Source organism: Salvia hispanica, chromosome 1 (genome assembly GCF_023119035.1).
Source record: "Salvia hispanica cultivar TCC Black 2014 chromosome 1, UniMelb_Shisp_WGS_1.0, whole genome shotgun sequence".
In the NCBI taxonomy this organism is placed as follows: Eukaryota; Viridiplantae; Streptophyta; class Magnoliopsida; order Lamiales; family Lamiaceae; genus Salvia; species Salvia hispanica.
In genome coordinates, this window is record NC_062965.1 from 14,635,929 (window position 1) to 14,654,289 (window position 18,361).

General features: G+C 45.4%; 1 protein-coding gene across 1 annotated transcript; it reads left to right on the forward strand.

The window, feature by feature from the left end:
* Positions 1-984: 984 nt before the first annotated feature.
* On the forward strand, positions 985-3,369 carry LOC125187794 (cellulose synthase-like protein E1). Its single transcript, XM_048084434.1, has 6 exons — positions 985-1,335; positions 1,425-1,556; positions 1,646-1,858; positions 1,951-2,172; positions 2,309-2,656; positions 2,731-3,369. Exons 1-6 carry the CDS (start codon positions 985-987, stop codon positions 3,271-3,273), a joined length of 1,809 nt encoding a protein of 602 aa, XP_047940391.1. The 3' UTR covers positions 3,274-3,369.
* The last annotated feature ends 14,992 nt before the right edge of the window (positions 3,370-18,361 follow it).

Genomic DNA, 18,361 nt, shown 5'->3' on the forward strand with positions numbered 1-18,361 from the left:
CTTAATGGTTTATCCGAACCCAACACGATATTGTTAGGTTTATAATGGGTTGATTCCTTAAGAATCCGAACTCAATCAACTCAAACCCATTATCCTCTTGTATATTCGTGTAAGATGATCGTATCCAAAATTTCTCATCTATTTTATCCATTTATTTTTACTATTATCAGCTATGCATTAAAACTCATCCTATTGATCATTAAATATATATAGTACTAGTATCTACTCCTTTCGTCCGCGAATAGGAGTCCCGGTTCACTTTTACCATAAATGGTAATAGGGTTCCTACCTTCACCTAACTCATTTCACTCACATTTTATTTAAAACTAATATATACAAGTGAGACCCCTATTCCAATAACCTTTTTTCCACCCACTTTTCTTAACATTTCATAAAACCCGTGCCGCCAAGAATGAGACTCCTAATGGCGGACAGAGAGAGTAATTTATATCGGGACCTGTGCTGCACACTATGAAGTTGACCAAAACAACTTCAATGGTAGAGGTAACAAAATTTGGCACGGCTGTTAATCGTGATCGAGTTTAAGATAAATACTAGTACTACTAAAACTAAAACACTATGATAATATATCCACCACAATCACTAAGAAAATAAAGTAAAATAACATAAAATTACACAAACTTCGTCAAATTTTGCCACTAGAAAAATATAACTCATATCCATGAATCCAGTCATAGGCCATTCTTCCTGATAAATAAAGTTCAAAGTGTGTTATCAAACCTATTAATAAGTTAATTAGTCAATAAAGAGCAATGCACATCTTAAACCAGTGAGAAGAGTCAATACACAATTACAACTTTCAAAAAATATCATACAAATACCAAAAATATCACGACAAAAAACCAACACTTGAGTGTGATAAAGACGAAACTCATCACCCCTCTTTCATAAAACGACATTACGGACTTGACTTTTTTGAAAATACATTTGTGATAAAGTAGCAATCTTACAGCTCCTATCCATATGAGGCTGGGAAGGGATATGAAGAAAAACGATTACATTCCTCTGTTTGAGAGCAAGGCAGCCAAATGGCGCGGCGTTTACTGGTTTTACACGATTTCTATGGCTGTCTCCATAGCATTGATATGCGTCTACAGAGTGATGCACTTCCCACAACAACATGGACTCAGAAGATGGACATGGATTGGCATTTCCATGGCAGAGCTCTGGTTCATCATCTACTGGATCATGGAGGTGCAAATAACTGACATCATGAAGCTTGGGAGAGTTCCTGATCAATTGAGAAAGCACCACAAAGGACTTCGTGAATGGGAATCGGGCGCAAGCAGAAGCAACCACCACACCATTCTTCAAGTACGAAGAGTTCATCTGCAATAAAAACATTCCACAGAGTTAGTTAAGCAGAACATCTCTAAGCATGATTTCATTTTGTGGCGTTTCAGGTGCTAATTGACGGGAGAGGCAACAAGGAAGTGGACATAGAGGGAAAACCATTGCCTATGCTCGTATATTTGGCACGTGAGAAGAGACCTGGGTACCCACATAACTTCAAAGCAGGAGCCATGAATGCCTTAGTAAGTCCAATGAGGTTATGGCATTCTTTTTTCTACCTATCTAACAAATGTTCAAGTTCAATGGATATAACTCTAATGGACTTGAGCAGATAAGGGTGTCATCTAGGATAAGCAACGGCCCAATCATTCTCAATCTAGATTGCGATCACTACTCAAACAACCCTCAATCTGTGAGAGATGCATTATGCTTCTTCATGGATGAACAACAGGGCCATAACATTGGCTACGTGCAGTATCCTCAGAAATTCGATAACCTCACAAAAAATGATCTTTATGGAAGCTCTTTAAAAGTGCCCCATGACGTAAGAGTTAATAACACTTCAAGTTTTACAAATTCATATTTGTTAGATAGATACAAGGATGACTTACGAGAATGGCTTACTGGTACCTGAAGCTAGAGCTTACAGCCTTGGATGCACATGGAGGACCACTATACATTGGAAGTTGCTGTTTCCACAGAAGAGACGCTCTCACCGGGAAGAAGTACGAGAAGGGGTCTCACATCAACTGGAAACAAGTGGAAGAGATACATGAACCAGAAAGAGAAAATCTTCTAGAGGAAACTGCCAAGTTTGCAAATTGTAGCTATGAAGAGAACTCACCCTGGGGCAAGGAGGTTCTCTCTCTCTCTCTTGCACGCACACACACATACACACCATAGCTACAAACAGCAAAATATTATGAAACTATACATAGGGAGTGATTAAGGTACAATCTCCAACAAGTCTGATACAAATATAGTTAACTTACAGATGGGGTTGAAGTATGGATGTCCTGTTGAAGATGTGGTTACTGGATTATCAATACAGTGCAACGGATGGAGATCCGTCTACTTTAACCCAGGGAGGAAAGGCTTCTTGGGAGTAGCTCCTGTGACGCTGTTAAGTGCATTAATTCAGCAAACTCGATGGTCCGAAGGCCACTTTCAGATATTCCTGTCAAAATACTGCCCTTTAATATATGGCCATGGAAAGATCCCAATACAACTTCAACTATCATATCTCTGCTACAACCTGTGGGGAGCAAACTGTTTGGCTACGTTATACTATGTAACTGTACCGACCTTTTGCCTTCTGAAAGGAATCAATTTGTTTCCACAGGTATGCCTAAATATTTAGATTTTTTCAGAACAATCACTTATGATCTTCTGAGAATGCACTGATTTTTGCCACAGTTTTCAAGCAACTGGATTCTACCATATGCATATGTTCTCGTAGCAAAATACACTTACAGTCTGGGAGAGTTTCTCAGCTGTGGAGGCACACTAATGGGATGGTATAATGATCAGAGAATGTGGCTGTACAAGAGAGTTACCAGTTATCTTTTTGGATTCTGTCAAACAATCATGAGGTACTTGGGCTTCGCAAAGTTGGATTTTACAATCACTGGGAAGAATGTGGATGATGATGTTTCTAAAAGATTTGAGCAAGAGATAATGGAATTCGGTGCAGCTTCATCAATGTTCATCATTTTAGCAACAATTGCGCTGTTCAATCTCCTTACATCAATCTCTATTGGCAGAAGCATCATTATCAAGAAGCCAGCCATAGATTTGGATTCTTGTGCATTACAGATTCTTTTGAATGGGGTAGTGATAATAATCAACTTACCCTTGTTTGAAGCGCTCTTCCTTCGGAAGGATCAAGGTTGTATGCCCACTTCTGTCACGTGCCAGTCAATTGTCTTAGCTGCTTTAGCTTATATGTTAGGATATTGAGATAATAAACTTCAAACATGTGAAGAAACCAGCAAAACATCTAGTTATTGTATGTACTTGCTGACATTTATGCAATACCATTCCTGTTTCGATAAAGAATACAAAAACAAAGACAAACAAGGGATGTCCATATTTGTGACTTGTATGAATGCAGTTCACCAAGAGGAATACATTTGCCAACCAAGTGAAGCACTTTTTTTCAGTTAAGCTTCCAAATTTGATCTGCAATTAAATAGGTTTGATAGGAGCAGAATGGAACAGAGAGAATATTTTTAAATAGATGCAAATTGATAGCATTGTAACACAGTGCAAATACACTGGGATAAGAACATTATTCATATAAGTATTTTAGGAGGTAGTGCTCATTCCTTCAAGGCTGGGTATGTTTATCTTTGCAGCAGCTGGCAGCTTATATTCATATCACAGCAGAGAGCGTATACATGTTTTATATGTTTATAATTTCTTAAAGAACTAACGCAAAGTCAATCATAGATACATTATTCATGCCTAAGAATCACCAAATCTTTGTTATTAGCCATGCCTAACTCGAGGGCGTGTGTTAAAGAATGTATATTTGTAATAGATTCTAGCTTTTCATACCTTGACCTCCATTGCTGGAATAGATCAGCCTATTGTTGTATGTATTATGTGTACACATATCATTCACTTAAACACATGATCATTATACATAATTCACAAAAAGAAAAGGTATTGTGGTATAATCATATCAAAGTAAAGAATTAGGCTGGAAACTTTGGTTCTATTCTTCTATTATTGATAAGGAACATGATACGACTATGGGTATACAAGGGAAGGCAAGAGTCGAGAGTGATACAGGTATAGAGGTGCAAGAGAAGGCAGGAGCTGGGACAGATTTAGAGGGTGAAGTGCAGCAGAACGTGCAGCAGAAGGTGAAGGGAAAAGGGAAGCAGCGGGGGCGGATGGCGGAGAGGAGCCCAAGGCCGCGACGTCAAGCTCGAACTCCCGCACGTTATCGGGACTTCGTGTCTTACTAGAGTTATTTATTTTAGAAGTTTTATTTTCATTATTATTATTGATATTTTGTTTTTGCTTAAACAATTAGTTTTTCATTAGTTGAGTCGAGCGGATTATAAGCTCCTTTTCGGGTTTTCTTTGTTGGTTCTTTCCCGGAATGCAAAAGAGAGTCGAACCAACCCTAGGGTCCGTAGTATTATAAACAGGGATTCATAAATCATTAATCATATCAAAAATTATCCCTAAACTTTATCTTTTACTTTACGTTTTTTTCTTTCGTTGTGTTCTCAAACTCTAGCTAGGGTTTTTCTTGGTTGCTCGACGGATTGTGCATCCGCGAACGGACCTAATCCCCGCCGATACGAACGTTCTTCGTATCATTTGGTGCTTCATTGACGTACTCATGACGACCACAAAGTCCAGCACGAGTGGTGTGGACACGCGCGACGCCTCTGGTTCGGAGTCGATTCCGATCCCTTCGCTGTCAACGTTGTCATCCCAACTACAGCGGCTGCCGACGGTAGTCGGCCTTCTGGAATCGAGCTTAGTCGCATCTGAGGAATCTTCTTCGGACATTCTGATGTCTAGACCACAGCCCCCGCCCCCCCTTTTCATGGCCGCTGTTGACGTCCTCTGCGATTCCGACATCGCAACACACTACAGGAGTGTCGGCGGTATTCACACAGTCATTCCTTCCGCCTGTGACATCTCAGTATCTTGCAGGGTTTAGCAGCACAGGGTTCACGATTCCGCAAACTCAGCCCATTCCGCGACCGCAGTCTACTGCGTGGTCTATGGGATCCATACCGGAGACAACGCGGCTGCCTTTATTTGGCCAGCCGTTGTTACAGGGAAGTCCGGCGTACAGACCACCAGTCCCGAAACCCCAGATGGTGAACCCGGGATCGTGTTGGGGCCCGCCCCCTTCGAGACCTCAGGTTGGGAACATGTACCAGGAACCGAAGCATTCAAGAGTGAAACTGGAGCCGCCTCATTTTGATGGGCTGGAAACAAACAACTGGATCCGCAGTGTGCAATACTATTTCGATCACATCGGTACTCCGGTAGAACAACGTCTGCATTATGTGATTCCACTTTTCGATCCTCCAGTGGCAGATTGGATTTGGAGTTATTGTGCTAGCCATGAATCTGCGACGTGGTTCGAATTCTTGGATGACCTGCGTCGTCGGTTTGACCCTACTTGCTACCAAAGCCACATTGGGTTACTTTCGAAACTAACACAGACTGGCACTATTGCGGAGTATCAGACCGCTTTCGAAGCTTTGCAGGATAAGATTGTTGGGACCCCAGATCATGTGCTACTGGAGTTATATATTGCAGGCTTGCGACAACCGCTAAGGGGAGAGGTCCAGCTCCACCAACCGTCGTCCCTGGCATCGGCGTTTGCCCTGGCTAAACATCTCACAGCGTGTAGACCGGAGCAATTCGAGCCACCACCGCCAATGCCTCGTCGTCAATGGGTTCAGCGTGATTCGAGAACGAGTATTGTTGCTTCATCAGGGAACCCCACTATGGCATCTAACTCACATTCGGGAGGACGCTGGACGACGCAACCATCCAGGTCAACCGATATTTCCAAACTTCCGATTGTGCGGATTTCTGCGGCGGATAAGGCAAATAGAACAAGAAGAGGAGTGTGCTGGTACTGTGAGGAGAAGTGGGCGCCCACCCACGTATGCAAACACAAGTTCCTAGCGTATATGGGGGCGGATGAGGACGACGACGAGTTGGTCGACAAGCTGGAGGAACATCAAGGATTGGATGAGGTGTTGATCTCAGAAGACTTGTCCCATATCCGTGCACTTGACGGTCGACCAAGAGCTAAAGCCATGACTTTGGAGGGCACGATTTCATCATCTAAGGTGACGGTGTTAGTCGACACAGGTAGCACGCACGATTTCTTACATCCGAGGGTGGCGGAACGTTTGCACTTACCACTAACCAAGATCCGCCCGTTTAGAGTATATGTGGGGAACGACGAGTCTATTCTTTGCACTCATGTCAGCAAGGCAACAGAGTTGATCCTGCAGGGTAAGCAATTTTTCATCGATTTATACGTTCTGCCGGTTCATGAGCTCGATGTTATACTTGGTATGGAATGGTTGGAGTCCTTGGGCAGGGTAACACACGATTACATCAGCAAATCGATGGAATTCATTAAAGATGATAGAAGGGTGGTGCTGCAGGGCATTCAGCGAGCCCCACGACAGATTTCAGCCAATTCTTTGGCTACTTTTATGACTCATTCGACGGAGGTAGACTTGTACGAGTTAGTGGCACTTGACACATCGCCAGATCAGCCACCGGCGGCTGACGAAGTGGGATTTCCAGATGATTTACCAGCTGACATCTTGAGGGTGTTACAAGATAACAGGGCGGTCTTTAACATTCCCGTGGGTCTTCCCCCGGAGCAGCAATTTGATCACAAAATCCATTTAATGCCGGGATCTAAGCCAGTTAATGTGAGGCCTTATCGCTATCCGTATTTCCAAAAAAACGAGATAGAGAAACAGGTCCGCGAGATGCTTGAGCAGGGAGTAATTCAGAGGAGCCACAACCCATTTTCGTCCCCGGTTTTGCTGGTCAGAAAGAAGGATGGTACATTCCGTTTTTGTGTAGATTACAGAGCTTTGAACAAATCTACTATTCCAGATCAATTTCCGATCCCCACGGCAGATGAGTTGTTTGACGAGCTTGGGGCAGCACGGTATTTCACCAAGTTGGATCTCCGTTCCGGGTATCACCAAATACGTATGACTCGAGAGGATATTTTTAAAACGGCCTTTCGGACGCATGATGGCCATTTCGATTTTTTGGTCATGCCCTTTGGGTTAACAAATGCGCCTTCAACTTTTCAAGCCGCGATGAATAGCATTTTCCAGGGCCTGCTTCGGAAGTTGGTCATCGTCTTCTTCGATGATATACTGGTCTATAGCCCAGACCTCACCTCGCACGCCAACCATTTGAGAGAAGTACTGCAGACTTTGGCAGGGAACAGCTTCTTTGTGAAGATTTCCAAGTGTTCTTTTTGTTGCACGAAGGTCGAATATTTGGGACACTTGATAGAAGGCGGATGCTTGAAGGCCGATCCGGGCAAGATCGAGGCAATGTTGGCTTGGCCGAAACCATCAACTCCCAAGCAATTGAGGGGGTTCCTGGGCCTCACAGGGTATTATAGAAGATTCGTGGCTCACTATGCGCACATTGCAGCGCCATTGACGGACTTACTCAAGAAGGAGGCATTTAATTGGTCACCTGTGGCGGACAAGAGCTTTGCAGACTTGAAGAAGGCTATGACGGAGACACCTGTGTTGCGATTGCCTGATTTTAATCGCACCTTTTATGTGGAAACTGACGCTTCTGAGTTCGGTATAGGCGCGGTTCTCCTGCAGGATGGACACCCGTTGGCTTTTTTCAGCAAGAAGCTGGGACCACGCCGTCGCTGTGCCTCGACATACCACAAAGAGTTGTATGCGATTGTGGAAGCGGTGCAGAAGTGGCGGCAGTATTTGCTGGGCCACGAATTTGTCATACGTAGCGATCAGAAAAGCTTGAAGGATTTATTGCAGCAAGTCATCCAAACTCCGGAACAGCATCTATATGTGCGTAAATTGATGGGGTTTAAGTTCACAATTGAGTATAAGACTGGAGCGTCGAACAAGGTGGCAGATGCGCTATCGCGTCGGGACGAGGACGCCGCTCTTTTGACTGCAATTGCCCAGCCGATTCCTGACTTAATCGGGATGCTGAAACAGGAGATGAATTCAGTGGAGGATTTGTCAGCGCTACGTCAAGCGATTGAGGCAGGGTCAGCCCCCCGAAATGTGACGTTTTGTGACGGGTTGGTGTATTTTGGGAGGAGGATCTATGTGAGCAGTGCATCGCAGTTTAAAGAGGCATTGTTGTTCGAACATCACGACACGCCGCAGGCTGGTCACCCGGGATTTGAACGAACGCTTCGGCGTTTGGTGGCTGCTTTCTACTGGCCGGGTATGTGGCAGCGTGTGTGGAGTGCCAAACCACTAAATACTCAACACAGAAGCCTGCAGGACTATTGCAGCCTCTCCCGATCCCGTCACAAGTTTGGGAAGATGTTTCAATGGATTTCATTACATGTCTTCCGTTGTCAAGGGGATTCACGACCATTATGGTGGTGGTAGACCGTCTGTCGAAGTATGCTCATTTCGCCCCACTGCCGGCGCGGTTTGACGCCTTGAGGGTGGCTCGGCTGTTTATTGACACGGTTGTGAAGCATCCTGGCTTCCCGAAATCCTTGGTGTCTGATAGGGATCCGATTTTCCTTAGTGACGTGTGGGATGCTATGCTAACATTGAGCGGGACGAAACTCCATTTTTCAACGGCATACCATCCCCAGTCGGGACGGAAGTTCGAAATAGGGGCCTAGAGCAGTATTTGAGGGCCTTCACGGCTGATAAGCCAACGAATTGGGCAAATTTTTTGCCTTGGGCGGAACTTGCATTGAATTGTTTCCATAATGCGTCGCTTGGGACGTCACCATTTAGAGCATTGTATGGCAGACAACCTCCAGCTTTGATCGCAGCTCAGCCCTCTGCAACGACCCCGCCAAAGGTAGCAGATCTGATTGTGCAGCGGGGCGCTTTATTGGTGGAACTCCGGCGTAATCTGGAGCGGGCCCAGCAGCGCATGGCTGAGGCGGCAAACCGTCACCGCCGGGACGTTTCGTATGAAGTAGGCGACAAGGTGTTGCTTAAACTGCAGCAGTATCGACAACACTCGGTGGCGAAACAACTTTCTAACAAGCTGGGACGTCGATTCTTTGGTCCATTTGAAGTCACAGAGAAGATAGGACCAGTGGCGTATCGCCTTAAGCTTCTGGAGGGTTCTCGGATACACGATGTGTTCCATGTCAGTTTGTTGAGACCGTTTGTGGAGGGGGCTAAGGTGCCAGCAGAGATTGCGTTTCCGGAGGAGTTCGTTGGGTCACGCCCTGTGATGCGACCGGTAAAAATATGGGAGCGTCGGACCGTTATGCGGAAAGGTGAGCCCCGTGAGGAGGCTTTAGTTCAGTGGCCAGTGGATGGGGAGAAGTCGTGCACCTGGGAACCGTTGGAAGAAGTAGTTAGTCGCTTTCCATTCCTCCTTGAGGACAAGGAGCCACTTATCGGGGAGGGAGTAGATACGACTATGGGTATACAAGGGAAGGCAAGAGTCGAGAGTGATACAGGTATAGAGGTGCAAGAGAAGGCAGGAGCCGGGACAGATTTAGAGGGTGAAGTGCAGCAGAACGTGCAGCAGAAGGTGAAGGGAAAAGGGAAGCAGCGGGGGCGGATGGCGGAGAGGAGCCCAAGGCCGCGACGTCAAGCCCGAACTCCCGCACGTTATCGGGACTTCGTGTCTTACTAGAGTTATTTATTTTAGAAGTTTTATTTTCATTATTATTATTGATATTTTGTTTTTGCTTAAACAATTAGTTTTTTATTAGTTGAGTCGAGCGGATTATAAGCTCCTTTTCGGGTTTTCTTTGTTGGTTCTTTCCCGGAATGCAAAAGAGAGTCGAACCAACCCTAGGGTCCGTAGTATTATAAATAGGGATTCATAAATCATTAATCATATCAGAAATTATCCCTAAACTTTATCTTTTACTTTACGTTTTTTTCTTTCGTTGTGTTCTCAAACTCTAGCTAGGGTTTTTCTTGGTTGCTCGACGGATTGTGCATCCGCGAACGGACCTAATCCCCGCCGATACGAACATTCTTCGTATCAGAACATATGTACAAAGTACAAACGTAAAATACAACAACACTTTTATAATGCTAAGAATAACTACTTTTCCTAACTTCTATCCATAACTGACATCCATAACTTCCATAACTGACATTATCCTAATCTAATACTCCATCCGTCCGCATTAGGAGTCCCATTCCTAGGCGGCACGGGTTTTAAGAAATGTTAAGAAAAGTGTGTGGAAAAAGATTAGTGGAATAGAGGTCTCACTTGTATATGTTAGTTTTAAATGAAATACGAGTGTAATGAGTTAGGTGAAGGTGGGACCCTATTACCATTTATGGTAAAAGTGAACCGGGACTCTAATTCGCGGACGGACTAAAATGGAAAAACAAGACTCCTATTCACGGACGGAGGGAGTAATAACCAACTCCTAACTTATCCAATATTTACATAACATTGAATCAACTTTCAACAAAAGGTACTAGATGCTTTTGAATTGAATCAACTTTCAACAAAAGGTACTACTCCCTCCGTCCCGACTAAGATGACACATTCCTTAGTCGGCACGGGGTTTTAGGAGTTATTTGTTAAAGTGTTTAATTTGAGAGAGAAAATGTGGGTGTAAGTATTAAAGTAGAGAGATAAAGAAAGATGGATATTTTAATATGAGTGAGAAAAAGTGGTTGAATGTATTAATTGGAGAGAGAAAGTTTCTAAAAAAGGAAATGTGTCATCTTAGTTGGGACAAACTAAAAAGGAAAATGTGTCATCTTAAGCGGGACGCAGGGAGTAGATGTTTTTATATCACTTTTGAACCTTACCGCTTATTTATGAGCTCTAGAACAACAGAAGATGCACCTACTCCCCCAGTGGCGGACACAGGTGGAGGAGGTGAGGGCAAGCCTTCCCAAACTTTTTTTTTAATAATAAATTTCTACAAATTTTTCAAAATTTTTAGAAACTATCTTCAGCGCTTCCCAAGTTAATATTTTGGGATTAATGGGAAGGAGATTTAACGGAAAGGAGGGGCTGAAAATAAAATTGCTGAGAAAACTTCTTTGAAAATGGCCGCCGCATAGAGGTTGGATGAGGAAGAAGATGTCTAATAAATAAAAGCTGTTAAATGTATAATGGTAGTCATTTACTAACGGTTGAACAAGTCATTTCCACTCCCTACATAAACGGTTGCACGTTTTAACTTAAAAGTATAACTACATTTTAAAGTTATTGTAGTAGTAACACTTTTAAAATTGTTTCCTAAATTTGAGACTAACGTTTTTTTATTTAAAATTAATTTATGAAAACTGAAAAGGGTTTTGTCTACAACTCACTCTATTCAAATTTATTTTAAAACATCGGGAAAAAAAATACTTTGAATCTTTCTCCCAGAATTACAACTTGGGAACGAGAATTACAACTTGTCCTCTTTATAACTCTGATTGGTAGTGTAAGCCTGAGGTGAACTTTTTCCTTTTGTTTTGTCATAGTTCACAAAATCAGTAGTACTTATACATCTATTGTTAGGACAATTTCCCTAACGTGATGCCGCGGAAACAATTAGAAGTCCCGGGAGGCGAGATCCCGTCGACAACTAGGGTTTTGCAAGAACAAAAAAAAAACAATAAGAAGTAGGCGAAATTTCTGATCCCCGTTTTATTGATTTCAGCGCCTATTTATAATCTAAGGACCCTAGGGTTGGTTCGACTTACGGCCCGGGAAAGAACCAACAAAGAAAACCCGGAACGGAGCTTATAAATTGCCCGACTCAATTATTCAAAAGATAATAATAAAAACGAATAACAAAAATAAAAAAAATAAAAAAAGATCCTATTCTACTCTGCCTTTCCTCACGCCCTACTTGAAAACATAATCCCCAAACCTCACCGGCGGTTTGGCTCTCCGGGCAGACTTCCTCTGTTTCTTCCTTTCCCTCGACATCGACCTTCCCCGTTCCACCGTATCATAGTTCAGTTCCAGGTCCTGCACCTCCTCTAGCTCGGCTTCCTCTCCGACGATGCTGGCCTGATCTGACCGTTCCTGGGGGATAACCGTATCAACTCCCCCCCTGATGAGTGCATCCTTGTCCTCAAGGATGAGGTCCGGAAAACGCCTGCGGATGATCACCATCGGTTCCCATGATGGATTCTCACCCTTGTCATCATCCCACTGAATCAACGCCTCCTCCACCGCAGCCCCATCACGCCACACCGTACGGCTGCCCACCCATTTCATAGGTCTCGAAACAGGGCGTCCTCGTGCGAACAAAGGTGGTAGCTCCGCTGCCCCCAAGGAATCACTCTGAACAAATGGACGAAGGAGGCTGACATGGAACACATTATGTACACGACTCCCCTCTGGCAACCGAAGGCGGTAGGCAACCTGACCAATCCGCTCCACCACTTCATACGGACCAAAGAACCTGCGCGCCAATTTGGTGGACAGAGGCTTGGCAACCGAATACTGCCTATACTGCTGCAATTTCAAGAATACCTTATCCCCGACCTCAAACTCAACATGTCGCCTATGCTTATTCGCCGAAGCGCGCATACGTTGTTGCGCCCGTTCCAGATTCGCGCGCAGGGATACAATCAACTCGCCCCGCTGTCTGATCAAAGATGCTACATCGGCTGGAGTGGACCGCGACGGCTCCGCCGCCACCAATGGAGGTGGATCCCGGCCATACAAGGCTTTGAACGGCGATGTACCCAGCCCTTCGTGAAAAAAACAATTCAAGGATAACTCCGCCCAAGGCAAGAAATTGACCCATTTGTTCGGCTTATCCGCCACGAACGCCCGTAAATACTGCTCCAGACCCCGATTCCGCACCTCCGTTTGGCCGTCAGATTGAGGGTGATACGCGGTTGTAAAATGCAACTTAGTACCGCTTAGACGCAGCATATCCTCCCACACATCATTTAGGAACACAGAATCCCTATCCGACACCAAGGTTTTAGGAAACCCATGATGCTTTACCACTGTTTCAATGAAAAGATTCGCCACTCGTAGAGCATTGAAATGCGGAGGTAGCGGCGCGAAATGCGCATACTTGGTCAACCTATCGACCACCACCATGATTGTAGTAAATCCACGAGACTGGGGGAGGCAAGTCACAAAGTCCATAGACACATCTTCCCAAACTTGCGAAGGAATAGGTAATGGCTGCAGCAACCCTGCAGGCTTTTGAGTCGAATACTTAGTCATCTGGCACTCCATACAAGCCTCCACGAACTCCTTCACATCTTTCCGCATGTTCTTCCAATAAAACTGGGCAGCCAGCCGGCGAAAAGTCCTGTCGACACCCGGATGACCCGCCTGCGGAGTCGAATGGTGCTCCCTTAGCAGAGGCAACTTCGCCGCTGACCCCTCGGCAACATAAACACGACGCCCATGATAGATCAGGCCCCCCACAAACGACAGGTGATCTCCCGCTTCCCCCTTCGCGATTAACTCCCTCAACCCAATCAATTCCTCCAAGGAATCGACCTCTGCCAACAGCACCTCAAAAATATCCGGGACCGGATGGGCTGCCAGGGCCAGCAGAGCGGTCTCAGCCTGCACTCGTTCTGTCTCGCCATCGTCCGGTTCCATATCGCGACGCGATAGCGCGTCCGCCACCCTGTTGGAGGCCCCCGTCTTGTATTCAATTCGAAATTTATAGCCCATTAGCTTTCGCGCATAGAACTGCTGGTCGGGAGTCTGGATAACCTGCTGCAATAATTCCCTTAAGCTCTTTTGATCACTCCGGATCACAAATTCGCACCCCAACAAGTACTGGCGTCATTTCTGAACTGCTTCGACGATGGCGTATAACTCCTTATGATAAGTGGACGACACCCTGCGACGCGGCCCCAATTTCTTGCTAAAGTAGGCCAAAGGGTGTCCCTCTTGAAGGAGGACAGCGCCCACCCCGAAATCCGATGCGTCCGTCTCAATATAAAATAGTTTGGAGAAATCAGGGAGACGCAATACCGGGGCGGAGGTCATAGCCGCCTTGAGGGCTAGAAAGCTGTTCTCTGCCACAGGGGACCACGCGAACGCGTCCTTTTTTAGTAATTCCGTTAAAGGGCCCGCAAGAGTAGCATAATGCGCGATAAACCTTCGATAATAACCTGTAAGTCCCAAAAATCCCCGCAATTGTTTAATAGAGGCTTGCACTGGCCACGCAACCATGGCCGCAATTTTCTCCGGGTCAGCCCTCAAGTTGCCCCCCGCAATTAAATGCCCCAAATAATCCACCGTAGTACTGCAGAAAACACACTTGGACAACTTGACGAAAAAATGATTAGACTTCAGAATGGTAAGCACCTCGTGTAGGTGGCGCACATGGGATTCCAGCGTCGGACTATAGACCAAGATATCGTCAAAGAAAACGATGACAAAGGTGCGCAGCAGTGGTCTAAAAATGGCATTCATAGCCGACTGGAATGTGGACGGAGCATTAGTCAACCCGAACGGCATGACGAGGAACTCAAAATGGCCATCGTGAGTCCGAAAAGCCGTTTTAAAGACGTCATCCGTGTGCATTCGAATCTGATGGTACCCTGAACGCAGATCCAGCTTAGTGAAAAAACGAGCAGACCCCAACTCATCAAACAACTCATCTGAGGTGGGTATGGGGAAGTGATCAGGCACCGTAGCACTGTTCAGGGCCCTGTAGTCAATGCAGAACCGAAACGTTCCGTCCTTCTTCCGAATAAGCAAAACAGGAGACGAGAACGGACTCTGACTAGGCCGGATAACGCCCGAGGCTAGCATCTCCTTCACCTGGCGCTCGATTTCATTCTTCTGGAAATATGGGTAGCGATACGGATGCACATTAACTGGTTTCGAATTCGGGAGAAGGTGAATGCGGTGGTCAAAGGGACGGGCTGGCGGCATGCTCGTCGGAGCGTGAAACACCGCCTCATGAGACCGCAACACCGACAAGATCATGGGGTCCAGGTCCGGCGGGAATTGTGGCTGATCGGAAGTTGCCCCCTAGTCCTCCTCTCCGGGAACCGCCACTAACTCAAACAACTTGCCCTCTCCTTGCAATGACAGTAGGCTTGCGACGGTCTTGAGCGAGACCTGCTGCACCATTGGGGTGGATACTTTCAAACAAATAGGAACCCCATTACGCACAAACTCCAAAGTCCCATCCACAAAATCACTAGTGACACGACGCATAGACTTCAGCCATGCCAAGCCGAGAATCACATCTGGGCCATGAATCGGAAGGACATGCAAATCAATCAAGAACACGTGTGATTGAATCACCACTCGGGTCTGCAAGCTGGCGTGCGAACAGACCAACGAATCACCGTTACCTACATACACCCGGAATGGCTTTACCGCTGTAAGCGGAAGTGCTAGCCTCTGCGCCACTCTAGGATGCAAAAAATCATGGGAGCTACCCGTATCGACTAGAATGACGACCGGGTCAGCCCCGATATTACCCCGCAACTCCATCGCCTCTGGGCGCTGCTTGCCATCCAATGCATAAATGTGAGAAAGATCTGCCGTTATCACCTCTGGATCCGGCTGAGCGTCAGACGTAAACCGTTCCACCTCCTCATCTTCCTCCTCGCCACCCATATAAGCCAAGAAGGGCCGCTTGCAAGCGTGGGATGGTAGCCATTTCTCCTCGCAATAAATACAAACGCCGCGGCGTGTGCGATCTGCCCGCTGAGCCGCAGTCAAGTGAATAACTGGAAGTTTCGAATATTCTGGTCCCCTGGCATAAACAGGCTTCGTCGTCGGCTGGGACTGTTGCTGCTGGTGTGGGGCAGCCGGCGCCGCTCCTCTCTGATCTCTGGGCGGCCAAGTTCGGCGCTGAGAACCTAATTGTGATACCGGCTTCTCAGCGCTGCTATCAAACTCAATAGCGAGAGCCATCGCTGCTGCTACCATCTCGGATGCTGGTGTTTGACCTGGCTACGCACAGGTTGTTGGAGACCCGCTACATAGATAGGCAAGAAGGTGGACTCAGGGACATTAGGAATTCGGTTCCGCATAGTTTCGAACGTCGCATTGTACTCGGCCAACGAACCCGTCTGAACCAGTTTGGCAATCAAACCGAGGTAATCCTCAAAACACTGCGGATCAAATCGTCGCCGCACATCCACCAAAAAATCACCCCAGAGAACGACCGGGTTGCTAGCACGATAATTAAATACCCATTCCGCTGCTTGGTTGTCAAAAAGCATGACCACATAGTGTAGACGATACGCCTCTGGCATCATCAGGTGATCAAAATAGTACTGAATTCTAGCAATCCAATTCACCGCCTCTGAACCATTGAATCGCGGGGGCTTCATCTTCACGTCCCGCGGTTCGACCCACGCACGATGACCACCGTTATTATGCCACGCCGGATTATCCCACGAGGTAGGTTGGCGAGACGTTGGCATAGCTAGCCCTAGGCTGGTCCCCGGTGGCTCCCATGAGGTCGTCAAACCCAACCCCGTCTGTGATCCGATTCCCAAACCACCCATCTGGCCTTGTATCGAGGAAGGAGTAGGGATCGCACTGACAGTGGGAAGGCTCCCACTCATCCCTGGCGCTATCCATGGCTGATCCCCTGAACGTAGAGCTAGCGTATTCGGGACGGTCGTCACGACCGATTGAGTAGGGATGGACAACGGTACTGACCGAGGCATGGCATCGGTAAACCAATGGGAAGGAAGACCGAAGCTTTGTGCCGGTTCCGATCGCGGTGGTACCAAACGTCGATCAAAATCGTCCATCCGTGTCTCAAATCGTGCTAAGGAAGCAAGGATATGCTCAAACATCGTGGCCACTGGTTCCGTTCCTCGAACGTTCGGCCCCGACGAAAACCCCACGTTGGTTGGTGGAGCGGGGATTCGGGTCACCGGCAGCCGCTCGGAATGGACGGCATCAGACGTGACAAGATCCATGAGTTCAGTGAAAGCACCAATTTGTTAGGACAATTTCCCTAACGTGATGCCGCGGAAACAATTAGAAGTCCCGGGAGGCGAGATCCCGTCGACAACTAGGGTTTTGCAAGAACAAAAAAAAAAAACAATAAGAAGTAGGCGAAATTTCTGATCCCCGTTTTATTGATTTCAGTGCCTATTTATAATCTAAGGACCCTAGGGTTGGTTCGACTTACGGCCCGGGAAAGAACCAACAAAGAAAACCCGGAACGGAGCTTATAAATTGCCCGACTCAATTATTCAAAAGATAATAATAAAAACGAATAACAAAAATAAAAAAAATAAAAAAAGATCCTATTCTACTCTGCCTTTCCTCACGCCCTACTTGAAAACATAATCCCCAAACCTCACCGGACCGGGCAGACTTCCTCTGTTTCTTCCTTTCCCTCGACATCGACCTTCCCCGTTCCACCGTATCATAGTTCAGTTCCAGGTCCTGCACCTCCTCTAGCTCGGCTTCCTCTCCGACGATGCTGGCCTGATCTGACCGTTCCTGGGGGATAACCGTATCATCTATGCATTTTTATGGATTACTCTTCCGTCTCACAAAAATATGCACTCTTTCTTTTTTAGTCCTTGCACAAGAATATGCACTTTCTAATTTTTCAATTTTTTTTTCTCTCTAATGAGGAGGTGGGACTCATTATCCACTAACAATATTTAATTTACTTTTTCTCTCTTCTTCTCTCTTACTTTATCAATTTTGCATTAAAACTCGTGTCCAACTCAAAGTGCATATTCTTTGGGGAGTATTGTTTTAGTGAAACAAACACAATAATATTATTCTTTTTGTTAAACTTGTGTTAGGATTAATTAGATATTTATGCATTTTAATAATTTTTATTATTATGCTTTTATATAATATAATACTCCATCCGTCCCGTAGAAATAGAAATTCTTTTCTTTTTGGACAATCCCTAAAAATAAAAACTTTCTATATTAGGAAATTTCTTTCTTTTGTATGAAGCGAGACTCATTTTCCACTAATCCACTTTCGTTCTATTTGTCTTACTTTACTAATTTTTGTTAAAAATTTTGGATCGTTTCAAAAGTTTTCATTTTTAGGGGACGGAAGAAGTATAGATATAATATGAAAATTTTAGTGAAGCTACTGCCAAAATTTATTTATACGTCTACCACTGTACTCCCCCATTGCAAATTCCAGCAACCCCAAACTTCCCTTTGTGTTTCCTCAACACCTAAATCACCATTTAGAAGCAAAAGAACACAGAGTAGATAAAATCATGGCAATCCCAAATTGTTTTAAAGGGCGGAAAGCATTCCTTTCTTTTTTTTCAGCCATAATATTATGCTTTTCTATTTATTACCATATAATTATGCATAACTTTAAAATGTTAAATGCTACATTAAATTACCAATTACATATAATAGTGGAATATATCCAACAAACATGAATGAGAAATTAG